Raw genomic sequence first — 23,944 nt, 5'->3', positions numbered from 1 at the left:
GGCTTCCCCCCGCCCCGATCCTAGTTCCCGCCCCCTCATCCCTACACCGGTAAAGACCCCTTCCCTCCCTACCCCCCGGGCGACTGGGAACACGTGACCTTGGGACACTGCTCCTGCACGCGCCGTGCGGACAGCCTCGGACCAAATGCGGTCCCAGGCGGTGGCGAGGAAAGCACACACGGGGGTGTACACACGGAGAAGTGAGAGAGAGACAGGTAGGTGCTCGCGTGAGGACACAGTGCGATCTTTCTAAAAACTTGCAATCTGACCTCCAGAGCCCCTCTCTCTCAAAAAAAAATAAATACACTAAAAAAGAAAGGATCCTCTGCCGACTGTATCCAGCATGGATGAGAGAGGCAAGGGCAGAAGCCGGAAGACCAGCGAGGAGCTCATTTGCAGCGATTCAAGAAAGAGGGTGGTGGGTGAATTCAGGTAGTGGAGACGGAGAGACGTGGTCGGTTTCTGGATCCATTTTAAGGTAGAGTTAACACGGTTTGCTGATTGAAAGGGTGTGAGATGAGAGAAGAGAGGAGTCAGGGATGCCTCCTAGATTTTTGGCTCGGACACCTGGATGAATGAAGTTCCCATGAACTGAAATGGGAAGGCTGTGGGTGGAGCAGGTTTTGTGTGTGGGTGGTAGGCGTGTGTGTGTGTGTGTGTGTGTGTGTAGGTTAGTTTTTTAAATGCTAAGTCTGAGATATTATTGTGTGCCCAAGTGGAGCTATTGAGTAAGCAGTTAGATATAATACCTAAGGGAGAGGTCCCAGGTGGGGAAAAATATTTAGGGGTTGTTGGGCTGACTGTTAATTAAGGTCACTGGACTGAACAAGAGCATGGAGGAGACTATGTGGTGGTTAAAAGCAAGGGAGCTTGAACCAGAATGACTGACTTCAAATCTGGCTTGTATCTTATCTCCAGACTCCCAACAAGTTTTGCCAGTTGCCCCAAAAAAGTATTTTATAGAAAAAAAAAACATCCAGTTTCAATCACTTGCCATGTCTCTTTCGTTTCTGTTAATATAGAACAATTCCTTTATGACCCTGACACTTTTGAAAGGCATAGTAAGTAAAATGTCTCTCATTCCTGATGTTTCTGATGCTTCCTCATTATTAGAGTCAGGTTTTGCATCTTTGGCAGAGATACCCAAAAGCGATGCTGAGTTCTCGTTGCATCCAATCAGGAAGCACACAATTTCAATTTGTCTCACTGCTTGCTGGTGATGTTTGCTTTGATTCTTCGGTTAAGATGATGTCGACCATGCATTTTTACGTAAAGCGCCCCCCACCCCACTCCCGTCCTTAATAAGCATGTCGCTTAAATTCTTTTTCCTAACTCCAATTAAAGCCAGGCTAAGCTCTTGCCGCCAGCAAGTTAACAGTAGTTATTTTCCTGCATGAGGGTTTTGGTTCTTGGAACCAGATCTTACCTGGCCTGCACCTGGCTTCCTGCCCCCAGGTCCCGGCACCGCAGGGTGCATTTTCCACAGCTCACTGGATTCACCACCCACTCAGTGGAAGAGTCCCTTGTTTGGGTCTCTCTACAGCCATATCCCCTTTCCGCCTCCCTCACAGACCCCGCCCCCACCTAGTGCTGGCCAGCAGTTGGTTTCGAGGTCCGTAGCTAGGCCCTGCCCCAGCCTCAGGAGCTGGGTCTTCATTGGGCCGCATCAGTTATGGAGCCCACTTCCTGGCTAGTGATTGGTTGAGTAATTGGTTGAAACTGGGACAGACGTCAAGATTTTGATCGGATGAGTCGGATGAGAAGGAAGTCCGTGGGAAGGCTTGGGGGTGGGGAGAATTCTCTAGCTGACTGTGCACAGTGGGTTTAGTAAGAAACCTTATACATGGACCAGTCTAATACTAATTATTATTAAAGGATCATATTGACTGTCAGCAGGAGATTCAGAGTTTTAGGTCCTGAGAACCAGTTACATATCCCACTGTCGGGATTTGTTCTCCTCATGACTTTTGCTTCTTTCTGCCAAGTCTGAGATCAAATCCACCCAGGAATCTGGGGAGGGGAAATGTGGTTTTCATGTGTTTTTCTCTCTTCCCACATTTGGAGGAAGTGTTAGAAATTTGTAGGAATAAGGCACATAGAGGTTTGGTGTTTGTGTGGTTGAGAGAATTAGTGTTTTATGTGGTGGATGCATTAGATAGTTATTCCTCAAAGTCAAATTGATGTTTAAAAAGGAAAAGGAAAGGAAAGAGTAACTTTGTACAATGTCCCCACGTTGTTGTAACCTTTTCATCTTTTTAAAATAGATTTATTGAGGTATAACTCACCTAGCATAAAACTCACCTGTTTAAAGTGTAGAATTCAATGGTTTTGAGTATAGTCAAGAGTTGAGATGCATTGAATTTTACAAAGTGTATGTAGGCTTTTGGCGTGTAGTTATAGAACGTGGCTGTTGGTGTCTGCAGAACTCTGCAGTCCACTTTTTCCAGGGGCTTTTTTTGTAGCCAAGTTAGGCAGCAGATAAATGTAACACATCTGTCTCAAGAAAGGTTGTCATTGCAGAAATAGAGTATAAATGCACTGTCGAGTTTCAGAAGCTGAGATCCAGATGAAAGATGTGGAAGTTTGGAAAAACACAGTCTCCTGTAGAGGCAGTCCCGCCCTCCCCTCATCTGCTTCCATCCCCTTTCCATCCACTTCCATCCCTTTCTGCCCACCTCGGAGACTAAGCAGCATTACCCCATCTGTGGCGGAGAGGAGGGAAACTGGAGGGAGCCGACACTGGGGGGCTCCTGAAAAGATGTCACAGACTATGAGTCTGGTGTTCTCTCTTGTCCAGCAAGAGAATGGACATAGAATTGAATACCAGAGAGGCTAATGTCTGGGAGGAGGCAAGAGCCCCAAACAGAGGTTTCCTCTCTGTATTTATTGAGTGCTCAAGATCTTACACAGATGGCGAACGTGAAGAAAACAGTCAGACAGTAATCATTAACTTGTGTGTGTAAGAAGCAAAGGGTCTGGGGGCAAGTGGCGTTTGAAGTTGTCATCAGAGCAACTATAGTATATTGGGGCCAGATGGAAAGTAGTCTCCTGAAGGTGATATAACAAGTTACTTGTGATCCCATTATAATATCTTGCTAACTAACCTTGGGTGCTTTCACCCTGTGGTGGTGGCTTTCCACCCTAAGCTTTGTAAAACCCATTTATGTGAGTATAAGGAATTCTTGAACCTATTTCCACACAAGAAGGTCCTGCAACTTGCTCCTCCTGGAAACCCCAGGTCCAATTTGGAGGGATTGAGAGTCAGAACTCGTGTCTTCCTTCTTGGTGACATGACTTGTGGAGCTCCTGCCCCCAGTCTGTCCTGACAGTAGAACGGAACTGGGTATGTGTTCTGCCTGGGCGGAGAGGACCCCGGCCGACTCTGCAGAGCTTCCTGGGGTTCCAGAGTAGCCAGATTTTCCAATGTGCACAGAGCTGAAAGTGAGGAGGTGTAGGGAAGCCCTGAGATCAGGAAGAAGTTAATTCTAGGGCCACTTGTGTGGATCTGTAGTTAAGCGCAGCACAGGGTGATGGACATGCTAGCAGAGGCTTGCATAGACAGAGTCAACTTAGACACTACTGGGGATGGAGAGATTGGGGGAGGCCTAATTTGACTGAGGATAACCTGAATGTCAAGGTTAAGTCCCTGGAAACAGTGCGTAAGATAGAAATTATGATAAATTATGGAAAAGTTAAAAGATGTGATACTTTTGCACACCTGGAATGGTAGCTTGAGAGTTGCATCAGAGTTTGGTTGCATTAGGCTAATCATGTCACCTACTTTCTCCAAGACACTACTTCCTTGTTTGTCAACAGGGGTTGGAGAAGAAGGGTTGGACTAGGCGTATCAAGAGCTTTTCCAGCTCATCTTGACCAAGATGCAAATGTATCAGCACCTCTCAGGTGTTTCACTGCCCACTTGTGAATGTTTTTCGTATATGTCACTCTCTTTGCAATCCTTTGCCCCTGTGTCCAGTAAGACTATGAGAATCACCTGTGTAGCACAGGGTGACAGGGGAGATGGGAGACATTCTTAGCACTTGTAGAGATCATATGAAAATGCAAAGAAAAAATGTATACAATCATGCCATCATGATAAATGGAAACATTTTGCCCTTCTTCCCTTTCCAATCCATGCCTATAGAAGTACCCCTTTTGTACCAGAGCCTGGAGGCTGCATTGTGTCCAAGGGCTTCTGGGAGGCAGAAAGGATGGAGAAGCAAAAGCTGTCCTAGCAGCCAGTTTTACAGACCCAATGACTCTAAAAGTCTCTCTCCAGCTCTGATCCTTCTCTTGAACTCTAGACGTATATGTTCATCTACCTACTCAACATCGGCACAAGGATGATGGACAAACGCTGTATTTAACATGATCAAAAGTCAACCCTTAATTCCCACCACCAAACCTATTCTTCTGCCTGTCTCCCCATCTCATCCATTGCTCAGCCAGGCCAGGGAACCATCACCAATGACTTCCTCTCCATCATGTACCATGTTCAGTCTTCAAACATGTCCCATCATTTGTATCTTTAAGTACCCCTCACATTAGTCAATTTCTCTTCATCTCCATTGGCACCGCCATAGCTCCAGCCACCCATATTGCCCCTGGTTTGCTGCAATAACCTCATATCTGGATTTTCTGGTTACATGCTTTCCTCCAACCTACTTACCCCGCAGGCAGGACTCATGGTGATTTTTTAAAAATGTGGATCTGATCTTGTAATTTGCTCTGGGTATTAAAGCTCTCTAATGTCTTTCTATTCTTCTTTGGGTGAAATCCAAACTCCCCACCGTGGCCAAGAGCCCTGTGTGTGTCTCCTGCCCATTTCTTGCCCACGACTCTCTCGTTCCAGCCCTGTGGCCCCCTTCCTCTTCCTCGAAGGTTCCAAATTCCTTCCCACCTTAGGTCTTGTTACCATGGGTTCCTGTAAGAGGAGTGTATTTCCCCCAGCTCTTGCAACTTCAGATATCAGCTCAAATAGTCCCTTTTCAGAAAGGCTTTCTCTGTTATTCTTTCTAGACAGCTGCCACTTAAGTCCTGATTCCTGTAGAGATCTGTCATTGCAATCTGCAGTATCTTGTGCACTCTTTATTTTCTTCAGAACACGTATCCCATTCTTCTTTCTTTTCTTCCTACCTTCTACTTCCCTCCCTGTTAGCTTCCCTCCCTCCTTTCTTTGGTATCTGTCCTCATCAGACGGTAAACCCCACAAGGAAAGGGACCATCCCTACCAATATTCACCACTATTTTCTCTGTGTCTAAACAAGTGCCTGTTACATAGTATAAACTCAGTAATATTTGCGGAACACATGAAGACATGGCCTTCTTGGTCATGAGCAATTATTTGTGTGGAAGCTGTGGGCTTGCTTAGGATATGAACTCTGTCCTAAAGGGATGAGACACCTTCATGTCCAAGTTGAGAGTCTTCTGACTGGTTCATTTTCCCCCTAGTGTCAAGATATGGGACATCTGGGGGAATCACTATCCCCTTCTTGAGGTATGACTTAGGGAGTGAGGAACTATCTGAAGTGTTTTTTTTTTTTATGTGTATTTTTAAATTGAAGGCTAGTTGATATTTAAATTTCTTGAGCAAATATTTAAAAAAGACCACTCTCATGTCTGTGCAGTGTATGGACTGGTGACTCCAGAGTGAGAATCATGAGGAGGCTATAGGTGTGATCTAGGTGCATGCCGATCAGGGTCTAAGCAACCATGAAGAGGAATGGGGGGGAGGGAGCAGAAGTCCTGAGACTTGGACACTTATGGAGTCTAAGACACAAAATATGAGGTGGCAAGTCCCTGCTGTCCTTGCTCAACCCAGAGAAAGTGTCTCCCTCAATTTTGCTCCCTAGGTACTTTGCTGGCCTCATCCGTGTCCTGGCCCCATTTCTGGAAGGGGAGGAGAGGGGGAAAGGCCATGACGTCCCAAGTCTCCCAGAGGAGGATGGGATGGGGATGTTGAAGTGGAAACTGCTCTACTGTGAGTAGAAAATGTTGAAGAGGAGATTCGTGTCCGAGGGGTAATGGGGGTTGGGCTCAGGCCCTCCATCACTATGACTACAAAAGTTCAAGGCCACAGTGAAACAAACTCACAGTAGGATGCCTGTTTCCCCTGGGCATATTTATCCTTCTACAGAGAGCCTTTCTCCAGAACTTGGCTCACACTACCTCCCCCAGAGCTTCACCAGGGCCATTTTGGGGCTCAGGACTGACCCTAGATCTACTCTAGGCTGGAAAAGTGCATGTGTTCACCCCTTCTGCCCCCCACTCGGGGGCACGGGGTGGGCTTTAACATAGAACAGCAGGCCCGAGAGATTGGGAAGCAGGAGAATGAGGATGAATCAAGGCCTCCCCGTCTGTCCCTAGACAGTAGGTGGTGTGGCTCCCTAGAAAGCACTGAGCAGAACTAGTCGGAATCCAAGGGTTTTGGTTCCACCACTTGTTATCTGAATAACACTTAGTAGGTTCCTTCAGATTCTTCACCTGCAAAATGGAGAATGGTATCCACCTTGTGATTGGTATGAGGATGAAATAAGATACCGGGTGTGAAGTGCTAGACCCATGGTGACACCCATCAACCGTGCTTTCCTCCTAATGTGGATTTGTAAGTGTCCTAATAGGAAGGGAACTTGGGGGCTCTTTAGGTCTTGTCCTTCTAGTTTTTTCATTTGAATCTAAAGTATGTAGAAGTGCACCTGTCATAATTTTTGCTTCATGACTTCCTCATCATTGATCCATGCATGACCTTCTTTTATTAATCATCCATCTATCCATCCAACCATCCATCCACCCATTCACCCATCCACCCACCCACCCACCCATCCACCCATCCATCCATCCATCCATCCCTCCATCTTCTCTCCCTCCCTCCTTCCCTTCCAATAATCAGCCCATCTGTGTCCTTCCCATTTACATATTTATTTATCAATCTTATATTATTATCTCTATTTTTTGTTTATAATGATATGAATATTCATGAAGCCAATACCTACCATGGAAGCTAGAATTCTGATATTGACTTCCATCCACCTATCTGTACCCACCTTTCTTGTCCTTTTCTCTCCCCCCATCCCAGGCAACTAATATTTAAGATCTTCTTTTAAAATTTTGTTTTTTGCTGAGAAATTTAGGGGAAAGATCTTTATTTTAAAATTCCATGAACATTGCAAATTATAGTACTCACATTATCCACAGTAACAACGATGACTTTATTTTTTTTTTTTAATGTTTTATTTATTTTTGAGAGAGAGGGAGACAGCATGAGCAAGGGAGGGTCAGAGAGAGAGGGAGACACAGAATCTGAAGACAGGCTCCAGGCTCTGAGCTAGCTGTCAGCACAGAGCCCGACGCGGGGCTCGAACCCACGAACTGTGAGATCATGACCTCAGCTGAACTCAGACGCTCAACTGACTGAGCCACCCAGGTGCCCCCAACGATGACTTTAAATAGGGTTTTCTTGTTCTTTCTAATTCAAGAGCTAATTCTTGTTTAAGTGACAATAATTGCAGAATTTTAGGATATGCTCGGACCAAAACAAGTACTTTTTTTGTTGCGGTTGTTCCCCTGAGTGAGGACTATGCATAAGGCACGGGCTACATATAGAGAAGTAGAAATTACGATCCATATTCCCAAGGAGTTTTGCTTTTACGTAGGTTAAATTATTATGCAGTATCAGAGTAGTAACATAAAGCTGTAAATAACACCCAGGCCCTAAGTGCTGAGAAGATTCTGGTAATTTATGAATCATGGGATCCACCATCCTTTGTCTGAGAGCTGGCCTTCTCCCAACTTTTTTTCTTAATTTAAATTCAAGTTAGTTAACATACAGTAGATCTTGGCTTCAGGAGTAGAACCCAGTGATTCACCTCTTATGTACGACACCCAGTGCTCATCCCCAAAAGTGCCCTCCTTATTATTGGCCCTCACCCATTTAGCCCATCCTCCCTACCTCCTCTACAGCCACTCTCAGATTGTTCTCTGTATTTAAGAGTCTCTTATGATTTGCCTCCCTCTCTGTTTTGATTTAAATTTTCTTCCCTTCCCCTATGTTGGTCTGTTGTGTTTCTCAAATTCCACATAGGAGTGAAATCATATATCTGTCTTTCTCTGCCTGACTTTGTTCGCTGAGCATAGTACCCTCTAGTCCCATACTACTCTTTAAAATCTTGAACTCATTGTTCTTTTTTGAAAAAAACACGTTTCTCGTATTTATACATATCCCTAAAACACATCTGTTGGCTGTTTTTAGCTTTATAAAAATAATATGCTGTATGAAATCTTTTGGGGCTTACTTCTATATATATATATATTTTTTTTCTTTGCTAAAATTTACCCACTTATTGTGTGTAGCTATAGTTCATTCACTGTTACTGCTGTATAATAACCGGAAGTTCATGGATTGTACTAAATTATTTTCTCATCATCCTGTAGATGTGCATTTGGGGATGCCTGGGTGGCTCAGTGGGTTAAGTGTCCGACTTCGGCTCAGGTCGTGATTTCATGGCTCGTGGGTTCAAGCCCTGTGTCCAGCTCTGTGCTGACAGCTCAGAGCCTGGAGCCTGCTTCAGATTCTGTGTCTCCCTCTCTCTCTGCTCCTCCCCTGCTCATGCTCACTCTCACTCTCAAACATGAATACGCATAAAAAAAATTTTTTTTTAAAAATGTGCATTTGGCTTGTTCTCAGGTTTTTCTATTTTTAAACTGTACTACCACGTAGGTATTTGAATGTACCTCCTGGAGTACATGTGCAGGAGTTTCTTTGGGTATATATAACCCAAGGCTGTAAAGGGCAGGTTATGGGGTATGTGAATACTCAAGTTCAGATTTTTCAAACTGTTTTCCAAAGTCGCTCTGCCAATTTATATACCCATTAGCAACATGAGAAAGACCCAGTTGCTTCTTCACTTTTCCTATCTGAGTATAGAAAAATGGCATCTCAGTGTGGTTTTGCTTTGGCCTTTCCTGTACTAATGAGATTGGCCATCTCTTCATAAGTTTATTGTCCATAAATGTTTCCTTTAATACTATTTTAATGATGCTGGGGCGTCTGGAAGACTCAGTTGGTTAAGCCTCCAAATATATTTTTTTAATGTTTATTTTTGTGAGACAGTGTGAGTGGCAGAGGGGCAGAGAGAGAGGGAGACATAGAATCTGAAGCAGGCTCCAGGCTCTGAGCTGTCAGTACAGAGCCCAACACGGGGCTCCAACTGACAGACCGCCGGCTCATGACCTGAACTGAAGTCAGAGGCTTAACCGACTGAGCCACCCAAGAGCCCCATAAAGCTTCCAACTCTGGATTTCAGCTCCCGGTTTGTGGGATCAAGCCCCGCGTCGGGGCTCTGTGCTGATAGCTCAGAGCCTGCTTGGGATTCTCTCCCTCCCTCACTCTTTGCCCCTCCACTGCTCATGCACGGACTCTCTCTCTCTCAAGATAAATAAATAAACTTTATAAACAATACTGTTTTAATGATGGAGCTGTAAAGGTGTCATAGCAGTTAGGGTGCCCACCATGGGCTTTCCTTGAGGAGTCTGGGAGGGGCCTTCCAAAGTGCAGTTATTGTGTTTCTTCCTGTGTAGGAGTCTGTTTTGCCTCTGCTGGATTTCTTGCTCAGGGTCATGAACTTCACGCCCAGAATTTCCAGAGAAGCTCCTCTCCTTCATTGGATGTGAGAGTCTACCTCTCAGACTGACTCTCTCGGTCCGGGATCTCGTCTCCTCTGGGGACTGTAGCAGGTGGAGATGGGGGGACAGCCAGCACTGATGGGTCTCAGAAGGCGGATGAGGCAGGAGAGGCTTTGGTAGTGGCTGCAGACATCTGAGCCAGTGCCTCCCCTGGGTCAGTGCTCCTAAATAAAACGGGAGGGCACGGGGATCCTCTGTCACTGAGGATGGCCTTGTGGTGCCCTTGGCCTGCGGAGGGAGTGGGGAGCTGGGGCAAAGCCCTTGTTCCCCCACTTCTCCTCGGAGGCCGCCTCGAGAGTGTTGTCTCCACACTCACTCTCCCTCCTGAAGCGCTCCCCCTGCCCAGACCAAGGAGAGGCTTGCATCTTTGTGCATCTTCAGACTGGAGCTGTGAGGGGCAGAGGGGAAGGTTGAAGGGACTGCGGTGTGACTCTTAGGGACCATCTGGATTCAACATGCCTTCAGGCTAGGTGCGCATGGGGAGTGCTGTGTGGCTTCTCCTCACAGTGCTCTCTGTTGCCTTGGAGTCTTCTCCCCGCCACCCCCGGAAAGCCAGCCTCTATCTGAGGTCCCTCTTACTTGGAAGGAAATCTCCTCTTGAGGACATAGAAGATGCAAAGCACGGTCAGGGGAAATAACTTCCAGCCAAGCAGGATGAGGGTTCCGAAGAGGGAGCTGAACGCTCTGGCATCTGGTGACGGAAAGATATCAGGATGAACTTGGCTTCCTGGTCCCGCCACTCATCCCCCGGACAGGCTCAGCCTCACCCCAGACTCCAGCCCCAAGACTGTACCTTGGACTGACAGAGTCACCTCACCTCTCCAAGCCTCAGTTTCCTAATCTTTAAACTGGGGATTATGACATGGACCTTAGAACGTTTCTGTATCAAATGGGAACACCCAGTCAAAGCACCTGGTAGGCCCTCAGGACTTGTTGAATCTGAACAGCTTCTGAGAGGGTGGGTGGAAGTGAGGGAAGATAATTCACAGGAACTTAACGAATTCACGGGAAGATCTGGTGAAACGGGAGTGGTGAAAGCGGGGCTTCCCGCTGTTTAGCCCACTCTGAAGAGGTGGTTGTAATCACTGTCCCGTTTTATAGATGAAGAAACTGAGTTACAGAAGGGCGAAGTGACCTCCTCAAGGTCACACAAGACGAACATGGCCTGTGAACGTGGCCTTTCTGGGGCCAGGCATGAACCTCTGCCTGCTCGGTCATTCCAGCCCTACTCACCCACATATGCTGGCTCGGCTCTGCGCTCCCTCAGCCGCATACTGGCCTGGGCCAGCGGCCGGGCCTCACACCACACCTGACAGGTGATCAGTGCTGTGTCCTCTGAGGTGGAAACCAGGATACGGCTGTCTTGGTTGAAGGTGCCATCTGCGTTCTTGCTCAGGGCGGAAGCCTCACAGGTCTTAATGGATCTGTTGGTCTCCAGCCAGGTGATCTGTATGACCTCAGGGTAAAACCTTCGCAAGTGGCAGGTGAGGATGGCCACCTGGAGGCTTGGGACACCATGTGCTGATACAGTCACTGTGGGTGTAACTGAAACAATAGCCCTTCCTTCATCACTTCCTTCCTTCATGCAAAAGATGCTCAAGGAGCATCCTTATCTTCCTAGGCACTGCCCTTGACTCTTGGGATACGGCCATGAGCAAGACAGACATAGTTCCTGCCTCACGGATCTCCTGCTCTGATGGGGGGGGGGGTAGGAACAAGGAAGAAAAAGCAGTCACATGACCCTCAGAGGGGTTCTGAAAGCCTACTAGGGAGGCACCTGACCTAGGCTGGAGGTGGGGCAGGATAGGGAAGAGTTTGTGGGAGAAGTGACCTTTGAGAAGACCTATGGAAGATGGATAGGAGTGAACTACATGGGGCAGACTGTATTTTCCCCAGATGGCCACAGCAAGTCCCCAGATGTCTTCTAGAACCTTGCCACTCCCCACCAGAAGGGGAGTCTACTCTTTTTAAAAGTTTATTTAGGGGCACCTGGGTGGCTTAGTTGGTTGAGCGTCCAACTTTCGCTTAGGTCATGATCTCACGGTTTGTGGGTTCGGGCCCCGCGTCAGGCTCTGTGCTGACTGCCAGCTCAGAGCCTGGAGCCTGTTTCAGATTCTGTGTCTCCCTCTCTCTCTCTGACCCTCCCCTGCTCACGCTGTCTCTCTATGTCTCGTAGAAATAAAAAAAAAATTTTTTTAAGTTTATTTATTTATTTTAGGAGAGAGAGAAAGTGAGCCTGAGAGCATGTTGTGTGTGTGTGTGTGTGTGTGTATGTGTGTGTGTGTGTAGGGGAGGGGCAGAGGGAGAGGCAGAGAGAGAATCCCAAGCACTGACAATGCAGAGCCTGTTGTGGGACTCGAGCTCATGAGCCATGAGATCATAACCTGTGCTGAAGATGGACGCCTAACCAACTGAGCCAGCCAGATGCCCCAGAGAGATGTAATATTTGTAATATCCTTGGGGTACTGTTCCATGCAACTGTTTAAGTCTGCGATGAATAACTTCAGATGTTAACTTTAAAATATATGATATGGAGGCCTGGGTGGCTCCGTCAGTTACGTGTCCGGCTCTTGGTTTCCACGTAGGTCATGATCTCACGCTTTGTGAGTTCGAACCCCACGTTGGACTCTGTGTTTCTGGTGCAGAACCTTCTTAGGATTCTCTCCTTCTCTCTCTGTCCTTTCCCCACTCACTCGCACACTCTCTGTCTCAAATAAGTAAACTTAAGAAAATATATGATGAACTACATAGCTTTTCACAGTTATCCCAAAAATGTTTGAAGACTGCCGTTGAACATCCTGATAAGGGTTTTATTTTGTTTTATTTTTGCAAGAGCACTGGTGAGGTACTGAAGGGCATTAAGCAAAGAAGGGACAGGATCTGGCTTCCTTTATAAAACACCCTTGGCTGCTGGGGGTTGAGGGGATGTCCTGTCAAGGGTAATGGTGAGTAGGAGAAAAGAGACTGTGGTGTCCAGGTAAGAGATGATGTTGCCTTGAACTAAGAGATGAACATGGGCAGTGGCAGCAGAAAGCAATGTTTGGGGTCACAGAGATGTGAGAAGTGAATTGTATAGAACTTGGTGACAGGTTGGGTGAGAGCAGTTCTCTGGCTTGGATGACTGGGTTGATGGAGTGTCTCTGTATTGATGTGGGGAAGGAGAAGGGGTCTGGAGAAACTATAGAGAGCTGCATAATGCCGTCTCCCAGTTGACCATGACCAAAGCACCTTCCTTGGGGAAGGTGGGACACTGCCCTGCTCTGGTATCTCTGCATGGGGTCTTCTTACAGCAGGTGAGGTTTGATGTGGCCATCCAGAGAGGTGTACTATGGGGTTCACATCCCACCTAATGAACTTAAGAGCCACATGGACCTTGGACCAGTCATTTTACTTCTCTGGGTCTTGATGTCCTCATCTGCGTGAGGCAGGGACACATTGCTTCTTTGGGATGCTCCAGGTGGAGGCTGGAATTCCATTTCCAGGCTGGAACCCTCTCATGGTATCTATCTCTTATCTAAGCGAGGTGAGACTACTATTTAGGGGGGGAGGTACTTAAAAAATGAGGAGCTCAATGCTTTACGTTGGTGCCACAAATTGGCTCCAGTGGGGGTGGTCTGCTGTGGAGATTGTGATGCTGTTAGTGGGTTTTCTCTTTACTTCTCTTTGGCTGGAGCGCATAGAGAAGGGTGGATGGGGCTCTGGAGCCCTGGGACGCATGTGCTCATCTGCAGGAGGTGAGTGGGACTCTGCCCTGTAGAGGTGAGGGTGCAGACCCCTTGGGCGGAGGCCCTTGCGAAGGCCAGACCATGGACTTGGGAGCAGCAATGATGCTGATTTCCTTCACCTCTCCTTCCGCATTTCCGCAAAGTCTGATCCAACACTCGGTAATGGCTTTGTTTTTATGAAGTCAGAGCAAGAAGGGTGTGGCCTTGCCTGCACTGTCCACTCCCCTGACGCTAGGGTGGGTTTAAGAAACGTGTTTCAAATGTAGTGACTGGCAGCAAAGCGGTGGTGGGCATGGTGGTTAGCAATGCAAGAGGGAGAAACTTCCTTGCTGTGGCTTGAAGCCCTATGTGGTCTGGACCCTGCTTCTGTCTCTCCAGCTTCCTCTTTCTCCCCGCCCCCCTCCCCCACACCCTTCTTTTCACTAAGCCCCAGCCACATGGGCCTCCTCCCTGCTGTTCACCATGCCTCACTCCCCACTCCCATCACAGGGCCTTGGCACACCTCTTTCTTCTGCCTGGAAAACACTCCCCTTTTTGCTTGGCAGCTTTCATCTTTCATGCTACGGCTAAAACATCGCTTCTCCAAAAAGGCGTTCCTGAGTAAGGTGGATTTCTCCTGTTTTCATCTCTTTTAACCCTTAGTTCTTCCCCCCTCACCCCCCATAGCACAGGTTACAAGTTAGAACTGTATAGTGTTTGTATCTCGTTGATGGGACTTAGGGGATTGTGAGCTCGGGGAGGCAGAACTAGGTCTGTTCTGTTTACCACGGGATCCCCGGCCCCTCGAATAGTGCTACCACATAGCAGATGTTCAGTAAACACTTGCTGAATGGAATGAATCAACTTTTACCTCCCCAATACAATAGGCTCTGAAAGAGAAGGAGCCGACAGTGGCATCATGTAAGGAGGATGATCATATGAGATAGGGACCCTTGTACCCGTCCCATGAGGGATTTGCTGAAGATGCAAGTGAATTGGGCCAAACGGGGAATATGACATAGTCNTGGAGGAATTTGGAGATGTTCACATGCCTACTGAGGGGTTGGGGCAGTGTACTGTGAGCCACTTGGCAGGTGATCTGGGAGTGGAATGAAGACAAGTCAAGGGTCACCTGGGTAGTGCTGACGATGGTGTAGGATGAAGTATCTTTAGGCAGGAAGATGAAGGTCTGAAGGACTGGGAGCTCCATGCCATTTTCAAACCATTTCAGATATATATTTTTGGGAAAGAAGCCAGTTGATGTGCAGGTGAAATTCACGGTCTGGCCTGGGCTGACCCTGCTGGAGGGGCCAGAAACCTCTGGCCGAGAGGGCTTCACTTTGATCAAGGCAATGTTGCGAGAGAAGAGAGAGAAACGAAGATGGCGAATTACTCTCTAGTGTGATGCCCGCCCTTAAAGTTCACCCAGCTAGACTTACCCCGATCTCTCCTCTCCAGTCTTCTCTTCTGCCTAAGTTTTATTATGACCTTTCTTAGCATAACAGCCTTGCCAACTGGCCTCACTGACTGCTTTTCCACCCTTCTGGTCTGTACTCGGACACCAGACCCTGGTGATCAGAGCTTGTCGTTCCCCCTCCCCCTCCCCATTTCCCCTCCTTTCCAAAGTACATTGTTTAAAAATTCACACAAAGTAAATAATTAAAAGCAGACTCCTTGCGTCCTCTCCTGGGAAAAGTTACAGACCAACCGCTTTTCACTATTTTACTTGATCCTTTGGACGTTTCTCTCTGTGTTTCTAAATAACATGTTTATACACTCATTTCTCTATTTTTCAGTTTTATATATTATGGATAGACCTTCTACTATGAAAGATGATGGTTTAGCTCTCTTACATCTCCCTCCACCTGCCATTCACACTTCCTCTCCGTATATCCTCCTATCATAGACATATTAAAATCATTTATCAGTACTCAGCATTTATATTTCTAGGACCAAAGGAACATTGTTCACAACAGGGGTATATAATATACCATGATTACATTTTCTTTCTTGTACAGCCTTTTGTTTTCCCAGGAGTTTTTATCTCTCTTTTTTTAAAGTTTTTATTTATTTAAGCAATCTCTGTACCCAACGTGGGGCTTGAACTCACGACCCAGAGATCAAGAGTCGCATACTCTTCCCATTGAGCCAGCCAGGCACCCCTAATTGTTTCATTCTTTTCATTTGTTTAGTTTTTATGAACCTGTGACAAATTCATCCCTAAATTTTCTGCCAGTTATGTGTAACTCCTTCCAGTATGTCTCATACTGCCAAATACTGTAGGGAACTTCAGTTTAGGGAACACAAACACCTGGGAGTGGACAAAGACTTTTCAGGGAGTTTATATGCTTGGGTTACAAAAACAAAACAAAACAAAACAAAACAAAACAAAACAAAAAAACTCACTCTGGGGCACCTGTGTGGCTCAGGCAGTTGAGTGCCCGATTCTTGATTAGGGCTCAGGTCATGATCTCATGGTTTGTGAGTTTGAGCCCCGCATTGGGCTCTGCACTCACAGTGTGGAGCCTGCTTGGGATTCTCTTTCTCTCTCCCTCTCTCTCGGCCCCTTCCCCACTCGCGCTGTTGGTCTCTCTCAAAGTAAAAAAGTAAACTTAAAAAAAAAACACCCTTAAAACACACATTAAAAATAAAAATTACTCGGGGTGCCTGCATGGCTCAGTTGGTTAAACGTCTGACTTCAGCTTCAGTTGTGATCTCGTGGTTGATCTCGCAGTTGGGGAGTTTGATCCCCGCATTGGGCTCTCTGCTGACAGGGCAGAGCCTGCTTGGGATTGTCAGTCTCCCTCTCTCTCTGCCCCTCCCCTGCTTGCACACACATGTGCACTCTCTCTCAAATATAAAAAAAATTTTAAAAATAGAAATTACTCATCACGGGATTTTAACAATAAATTATCAACAAATGTTTTACCTATACTTGACCATCCACTGCATTATTTTAAAGCAAATACCCCTGCTCATGCTGTCTCTCTCTCTCCTAGAAATAAATAAAACATTAAAAAAAAAATAAAGCAAATACTAGACACTCTGCTGTTTCATCCACAACTACCTCACCATGTATAAGTAAGAGTTAAGAATTATTTTTTAAACATAATCAAAATCCCATGATTATACTTAAAATTTAACAATAATTCCATTGTATTATCTAATACTTGTCACCATTCCAATTTTCCCGCTTGTCTCACAAATATCATTTTATAATTGGTTTGTTTGACTCAGGATGCAAACAAGATCCATATTTACATTTTGTTGCTGTGTCTTTTCTTTTCTTTTCTTTTCTTAGTAGGCTCCATGCCCAATGTGGAGCTTGAACTCACGACCCTAAGATCAAGAGTTCACATGCTCTACTGACTGAGTCAGCCAGGAACCCCTTGCAATGTCCTTTAAATCTCCCTTTCTTTTTTTTGTTTTTTAAAAATGTTTATTTATTTATTTTTTAAAAGTTTATTTATTTTTGAGATATAGATAGAGCACAGCAGTGGAGGAGGAAAGAAGGAGACACAGAATCCAAAGCAGGCTCCAGGCTCTGAGCTGTCAGCACAGCTAACTCACTAACTGTGAGATCATGACCTGAGCTGAAGATGGATGCCCAACTGACTGAGCCGCCCAGGTGCCCCTAAAAATTTTGTTTATTTCTTTTGAGAGAGAGCGAGAGAGCGAGAGCGAGAGCGAGCAGGTGAGCAGGGGAGGGGCAGAGAGAGAGAAAGAGAGAGAGAGATTCCCAAGCAGGCTCTGAGCTGCCAATGTAGAGCCCAAGGCAGGGCTCAATCTCATGACCGTGAGATCAGACTCTCAATTGACTGGGCCACTCAGGTGTCCCTAAATCTCCTTTTCTGAAGGAATTTCCCTTTCCTCTTATTTTTCTTAACATTTATTTGTTGAAAAAACCAAGTCTGCAGAAAAGATCAGCAGAAATTTCCACATTCTGTCTTATATTCCTGTGGTATCATTTGACATGTTCCTCTCTCCCCTGTATTGCCTGTAGTTGTGTCTAAAGGATCTAGTTGATTAGAATCAAGTTCATCGTTTGGGCAAGAATACTTCATAGGTGGTGCTGATAACTTTAGGAGCCATGTAATATCTGGCTGTCTTTTTATGGCATTCAGATTGACTAGTGGCATTGGATGTTGTCAGCCTGATCCTTTGTTCTGAAGTTCTCCGCCAGCCTTTTAGCCCAATGTCTTTAACAACCGTAGATTATTATTGTCTAGTCCATCATTCCGTCAGTCACTAACCCCTGGTGACGGCCTACCTCTGAGACTTACGTTCTGTGTCATTTCTCGTAGCTTCCCTCTTGATTGAGCTCCATTTGCCCATCGTGGTGGTGGGCTTGGTGACACAGCCTTCATTGACGGTCTGACTTCACCCTTCCCTTCCCTTACTAAAAATGAGTGTACTCTCATTTTTCTTGATTGGCTATGTGGCTAGGAGTTTATAAATTTTACTGATTTTTTCCTCCGAAGAACCAGCTTTTGGTTTTATTGGCTTTTCTGTTAGTTTTCCATTTCCTATTTCTGATTTCTACTTTGCTCTTTATTATTTCCTGTCTTCTGGTTACTTTGGGTTCCATTCATTCTTCTTGTTCTAATTTTTAAGGTTGCTGAATTGAAATTTTTCAAACTTTCAATTCGGACTTTTCCTAATGCAGGCATTTTAGTGCTATAAATATCCCCCTAAGGACGGTTTTAGCTGCATCCCGCAAATGTGGTATGTTGTACTTTCATGTGCATTCAGTTTAGGATGCTGTCTCTTTTTCCATTTATTTCTTCTTTGATAGCACATTATTCAGAAGTATGTCATTTTGTTTCCAAATGTCTGGGGGTTTTCCAGAGATCGTTTTGTTATTATCAATAGAATTCCAGTGAGAACACATTTTGTATGACATGGCTTATTTTAAATTTACTGAGACAATTTATGGCCCAGGATGTGGTACATCTTGGCAAATGTTTCCTTTGTACTTGAAAAGTATGTGTATCCTGCTGTTTTGGGGTGGAGTGCTCTATAACTGTCAGCTCACATTGTTTTATGATGCTGTTCAAGTCTTCTACATACTTATTGATTTTCTGCCTGCTTGTTTTACCAATTATTGGAAGAGGAGTGTTGAAATTGGAGACTATAGTTATGGGTTTGTTTCTCTATCCTTGCTATTCTATGAACTTTGGTGTCATGTGTTTTGAAGCTCTTTCATAGGGTGCATAAACAATTAGGATTGTTATATTATCTCATTGAAAAATACTTTTAAAAGGTGTTTCTTCATTATCTTCTGGCTTGTATCATTTGAGAACTCTGTCAAATGTATCTTTGTTCCTTTGTATCTTTCTTTTTTCCTCTTGTTGCCTTTAAGGTCTTTTCTTTATCACTGGTTTTATGCAATTTGAATATGATGCACTTTGGTGTAGTTTTCTTCATGTTCTTGTGCTTGGAGTTCACTGAGCTTTTGGGATCCACGTGTTCATATTTTTCATCATATGTAGAAAAAACGGAACCATTATTTCTTCAGACTCTTTCTGTCCCTTTCTTCCTTCAGATTCTGTAATACATATTTACTAGGCCACTTGAGGTTTTTGCACAGCTGACTGATGCTGTGTTTGTCTTTGTTCAGTCTCTTATCTTTCTGTGTATAATTTTGGATGGTGTCTATTGCTGTATTTCAATTTTTTTCCAGTGTCTTATCTGCCATTAATCTCATCCAGTGTGTATTTTTCATCCTAGGCATTGCAATATTCATCTCTAAAGGTTCAATAAGGATCTTTGAAAATATTTTCCATGCCTCTACTTAACATATTCAACCTTTCCTCTATTTGACCATGCATAGTGGTATACTAACTTTAATGACCTGGTGTACTAATCCTGTATCTGTCTTTTCTGGTTAGGTTTCAGATGATTGATTCACATTTTAAATGTATTTTCCTGCTTGGTTACCTTAAAATTTTTATTGAAGTACAGTTGACCTACAATGTTCTATTAGTTTCAGGTGTACAACATAGTGATCCCACAATTCTGTAGATTATTTTGTGCTCACCACGATAACTGTAATGACCATCTGTCAGCTTGGTAATTTTTACGGCATGCTAGATGTTGTGAATTTTACTTTGTTTGGTGTTAGGTATTTTGTAATCCTATAAATATGTCTGAACTTGTTTGGGGACATGGTTAAATTACCTGGAAATGGTTTGATGTTTTCATATGTCGTATTTAAGTTTAGAGGACCACAGCGTCATTTGGTCTACAGCTAAATTTTTTTTTCACCTCTTACCGAGGCAGACCCTTTCTGCCTACGCTACCGGATGCCCCATGAATTATAGGGTTTTTCACTTAGATTGGTGGGAACAGGCACCATTCATGGCCTTGTGTGAGCTCCAGGGATATTTTCCCTTGAGGCCATGCACTTGAATTCATGTGCATGTATGTTCTTATGAACAGTTTTTCAGTACCCAGCCAACAATACTCAAGATCTTTGGAGCTCTCCCTCTGTATATCTTTCTCATATTTGGTGCTCTACTCTGAAAACTCCTGCCATTTTGCATTCGGACTTGTAGCTCCTTCTGTTAACTTGGGAAGACTGCCAGTACTCCTCTGCGTTCTCTTACTGAATGGTGGCGTGGAAGCTTTCTCAGAGAGTAAGCTGGAGGCATCCTTGGTTTTCACATTGGTTTCTCCTCTCTCAGGGATCACTGTCTTTTGTTGCCTGATGTCTAATGTCTTTTTTTCTTTTTAAAGTTTATTTATTTAGTTTGAGAGAGAGAGAGAAAGAGAGGGAGAGAGGGAGGGGGCGGGAGAGAGATTGAGGGAGAGAGAGAGAGAGAGAAAGCATGGGAGGGGCAGAAAGGGGGAGAGGGAGAATCCCAAGCAGGATCTGTCCTGTCAGCACAGAGCCCAACTCGAGGCTCGATCTTATGAACCATGAGATCATGACCTGAGCTGAAATCAAGAGTAAGAGGCTTAACCGACTGAGCCACCTGGGTCCCCCTGATGTCCAATGTCTTGCCAACCATCGTTTCCTGCCGTTTGCCCAGATTTTTCGTGGGCAAGTAAATCCAGCCCCTAGCACTGTTTTGATAGAAGATGCCCTGAATATTCAGTTTGCCCTGAGTATTCAACTCAACCATGACACAAGGCCTAACAAAGAGGGAGCCTTGGGCTGAGAGCCAGGAGCTTGTGACTATGTTAGAACAACAGGATGGGTGTTCAGCGATTTGGACTTACCAGGCACAAACACTCTGGTGCCGGGTCCGGACTTAAACTCCACATCAGGGGTCCCTTTCTGGAACTTCACACAGTAGTAGGTACCGGCGTCTGCTGGGGTGATGTTGCTGATGCGGATGGAGAAGTCCGTGTTGTTTCTCCTTGTGGTGTCTGCAACATTTATTACTCGAGGCGGTGGGTGGTATCCTCCTCTGAAACTGAAGATTAACTCCCGGTCTGGCCCCGTCCCCCTGAACCACTCCACCTTCCCGATGGGGATCAGGGAGGTCATGGTGCAGTGCAGAGTGGCCGTCTCCCCAGCTGCCACAGACACCGACTTCTCAGGCTGGATCACCTGCAGCTCCGCCTCACCTGCCACACCCGGAGGGAACACATGTCAGTTCCAGGTCCCCTGCCTGGCCCTGGGGACTTGTCTTGTAGCTTTGTTGTGGGACTAGACCTGGGAACTTTGAAAAATACTCAGGACTGTGCCTGGACGGCCCGGAGTCTGTGGACCTGGAGTCAGGCTGATGTGGGTTCAAGGCCGGATTCCCGCACCGGACAAGCTTGCTGTTTGGGGGAAGTCCCTCTCTCTGGTTTCTGTTTCTTCTCTGTCAGGCAGGATGGATCAAGCCCTTCCTCATCAGTGCTGTGAGTTTAAAAAATTTTTTTATTGTTTATTTATTGTTGAGAGAGAGAGACAGAGTGTGAGTGGGGGAGAGGCAGAGAGAGAGGGAGACACAGAATGTGAAGCAGGTTCCAGGCTCTGAGCTGTCAGCACAGAGCCTGATGTGGTGCTTGAACTCACAAGCTGTGAGATCATGACCTGAGCCAAAGTCGGTCACTTAACTGACTGAGCCACCCAGGCGCCCCGAGTGCTGTGAGTTTTAAATGAAGACGTGGGTTGTCAAGGACACGGAGTGAGTGCTGTAATGGCCAGAATCAGCAGGGCTGTTTTTATGTGCTCATATTTGCACTCACTAAACTCTGGAAGGGTTTCCATAGACCCTTCTGCGTGCCAGGCATCACTCTAAGCACGGAAATACATGAACTTGCTCCTGTTGAGTCCCGTCACGACTCTGCGAGAAAGGCAGTACTATTCATCCCTGTTTCCAGACAAGACAATGGAGGCACGGGGAGGTTCCTAACTTGTCCCAGGTCAAACAGGGTATCAGTGATGAATTTGGATTTGAGCCCTGGAAGGTCGGTTTCAAAAAATTATCTGCACTTTTAACCACTTTGCTGGACGGCATCTTGACTGAGCTGTCAACCGGCCGGGAGGAGAAGGGGCGCTTTGCCTGCCTGCTGAGTGTGGGGGTGGGCTCTGGGGAGAAGGGGGTGGGCCGGCGGGATTAACTCCCACATCAAGAATATAACTTTAGGGGGCGCCTGTGTGGCTCAGTCAGCTGAACATTGACTCTTGATTTGGGCTCAGGTCGTGATGCCAGAGTTGTGAGATCGATCTTTATACATATTAAATATATATGTGTATATTTTACTTTAGGATGCTGAGATTTTGGGAGGCTTAGTAGTCTATAAAGTAACACTTAACCAGTTTTCTAATAGTTCTAGGTGGCAGGTGGAGTCCTTGTGATCTATCGATCGATCGATCGATCTTTCTATCATCATTTCCGTCTTAATTAGGGCAGTCCTGACTCCCGGGTTCTGGGGTTTTCACCCTCAGGGTGGCATGAGGTCCTGCAGTCAAGCCACAGGGGTCATGGAGCCTTCACAGCATGACAAAAGCGTGGGAAGTGAGGATGGGTGGGAAGCCCGGCCGTAGAGAAATGTCATGTGGGGTAGATCCCGTCTGGACCTCAGTGGAAGGGGAAAGGACCCCTCCAAGTAATAAGCATCCTGCGGGGATTTGTTTGGGGAGATCTTTGTTGTAAAAGAAAACATTTAGAGAAATGTCTTAAAGAGGAAGAGGTGGTGAAGAAAGAGGGCCTGGAACAGAGATCCATCCGCCCCCTGCCACTGGGGGCACCGGCGCCACCGCACTCAGGTGAGCGTCCCTGCCCGGTGGGCCCCCGAGGTCGGCACTCACCTGTGACTCCCAGCAGCAGAGGCAGCAGCAGGGACGGCAGAAGTGGGCGGGGTCGGGAGGCAGGTGTGGCCATCCTGGTGGCCTGGAGCCCTGTCTGTCTGCGTGTTGTCCTGGAGAGGCCCCCCGGGACGCTGCTCTGCAGTGAGAGGGGAAGCCTGATCCCTCACATAAGAGGAAATGACTGTGATGGGTGGAGCGAGCTGTGCGATTTTGACTGTTTCTGCTTCTGGATTGTGAAATAGGAATCCGACTCAGCCAAGAAATTACAGCTCTGAGGCTTCCGAGATAACTGGAGAGTTACCGGCAGCTCCCCGAGTGCCGGGGCTGTGTCCCTTGGCCGCCTCACTCCATGTCAGAGGCCCTGCTAGCTCTGCCTCGTCCAGTAGCCCCAGGCACGCAGTCCGCCAGCGTCTTCGCGAACAGTCCAGTGAACTGGCCTCACATGAACTGCCCAGCTGACCAGGAGGCGGGTTCCAGGGAATGGGGCCTCCAGGGAGTGGGGCCCACTCTGGAGGGGTCACTGGTAAAAATGCACCAGGTCTGATGGGCGACTCTGGCTTTGAGAGTTGGCTTGCAGGGGGGAGTGGCTTCGGGTGAACAAGGAGTTAGGTCTTTGGAAGGGAGGAAGGCTTTTGTTCTAGAGGCTGGAGGAGACCCGCGTGGAGAAGGGACTTCACCAGGTTCATCCTGCAGGGACAGCAACACATCCCACACCCAGGAGGAAGAGGGGTGTGTCTTCTGTCTGCCGGGCCCTGGGGCCAGTTCTGGGCAGAGGGAGCGCCTGAGCAGGAGGAACCCCCACGATGAGAATGCTTTTATCTTGAGTGGCAACAGCCAGCACACAAGATTGCATCCAGAGCCTGAGAAGCCGTGAGCTCTTTGCTTCTGTGGCTCCCACCCCAGATACTGCCTTCTGTGACTCAGTTTCCCCGTTCTTCCCAACCCTTGCCTCCAGCAGCTGGCTATATGTGGGTGATACGAGAGGGCAACCAAAGAGGAAGTCCGAGATGGGATTAGATGGGTCTGTCACTCACAGGACAAGTTTTCTCTTCCCTTGAGATGCTACTATTATTGGAGCTGTTTGGTTTCTTTTTCCCCCTAAGAGAGCTTGACTGTGAGAGCCTTGACAAGGCCTGAGTGTTCCCGTTAGCATCCATTATTCCAACCCACTTCCTCTTTTCAGCAGTGACAGATTGTATTTTCCAGAGCTGACAGCAGCAATATCCCCTTCCTTGTGCTCTTTGACATGCCTCCCATTGAGAAGTGGGTAAATATTCCCCCCCCCGAATCTGGGCAGGCTGGTGATGAC

The 23,944-nt window shown here is 46.5% G+C and overlaps 1 protein-coding gene across 3 annotated transcripts; it reads right to left on the bottom strand.

The window, feature by feature from the left end:
- Positions 1-9,444: 9,444 nt before the first annotated feature.
- On the bottom strand, positions 9,445-22,806 carry LOC144233919 (signal-regulatory protein beta-1-like). Of its 3 annotated transcripts, XR_013335805.1 has the most exons (6): positions 22,636-22,806; positions 20,610-20,960; positions 14,518-14,723; positions 10,915-11,226; positions 10,261-10,372; positions 9,445-9,845 (listed from the first exon to the last, which is right to left on the bottom strand). XR_013335805.1 is itself a non-coding variant. In XM_077767005.1 (4 exons), exons 1-4 carry the CDS (start codon positions 22,706-22,708, stop codon positions 11,212-11,214), a joined length of 645 nt encoding a protein of 214 aa, XP_077623131.1. In that variant the 5' UTR covers positions 22,709-22,806; the 3' UTR covers positions 9,445-11,211. The 3 variants fall into 3 exon arrangements, 1 of the variants encoding a protein (XP_077623131.1); XR_013335804.1 differs by having other exon boundaries at positions 10,261-11,226; XM_077767005.1 differs by having other exon boundaries at positions 9,445-11,226.
- Positions 22,807-23,944: the final 1,138 nt, after the last annotated feature.

Source organism: Crocuta crocuta, unplaced genomic scaffold (assembly GCF_008692635.1).
Source record: "Crocuta crocuta isolate KB4526 unplaced genomic scaffold, BGI_CrCroc_1.0 scaffold15, whole genome shotgun sequence".
NCBI lineage: Eukaryota > Metazoa > Chordata > Mammalia > Carnivora > Hyaenidae > Crocuta > Crocuta crocuta.
The sequence above is the reverse complement of the archived record's forward strand: the minus strand, read 5'-3'. Positions and strand labels throughout refer to the sequence as shown.

What these genes read in the sequence shown, in the direction of transcription:
- LOC144233919 (XM_077767005.1), bottom strand. Translation starts at nt 22,708, where the DNA reads ATGGCCACACCTGCCTCCCGACCCCGCCCACTTCTGCCGTCCCTGCTG. An exon ending in TCTGCTGCTGGGAGTCACAG is followed by an intron (nt 20,961 to 22,635) that starts GTGAGTGCCGAC and finishes CGGGTGTGGCAG; the next exon opens with GTGAGGCGGAGCTGCAGGTG. An exon ending in CACCAGAGTGTTTGTGCCTG is followed by an intron (nt 14,724 to 20,609) that starts GTAAGTCCAAAT and finishes CCTTGATCAAAG; the next exon opens with TGAAGCCCTCTCGGCCAGAG.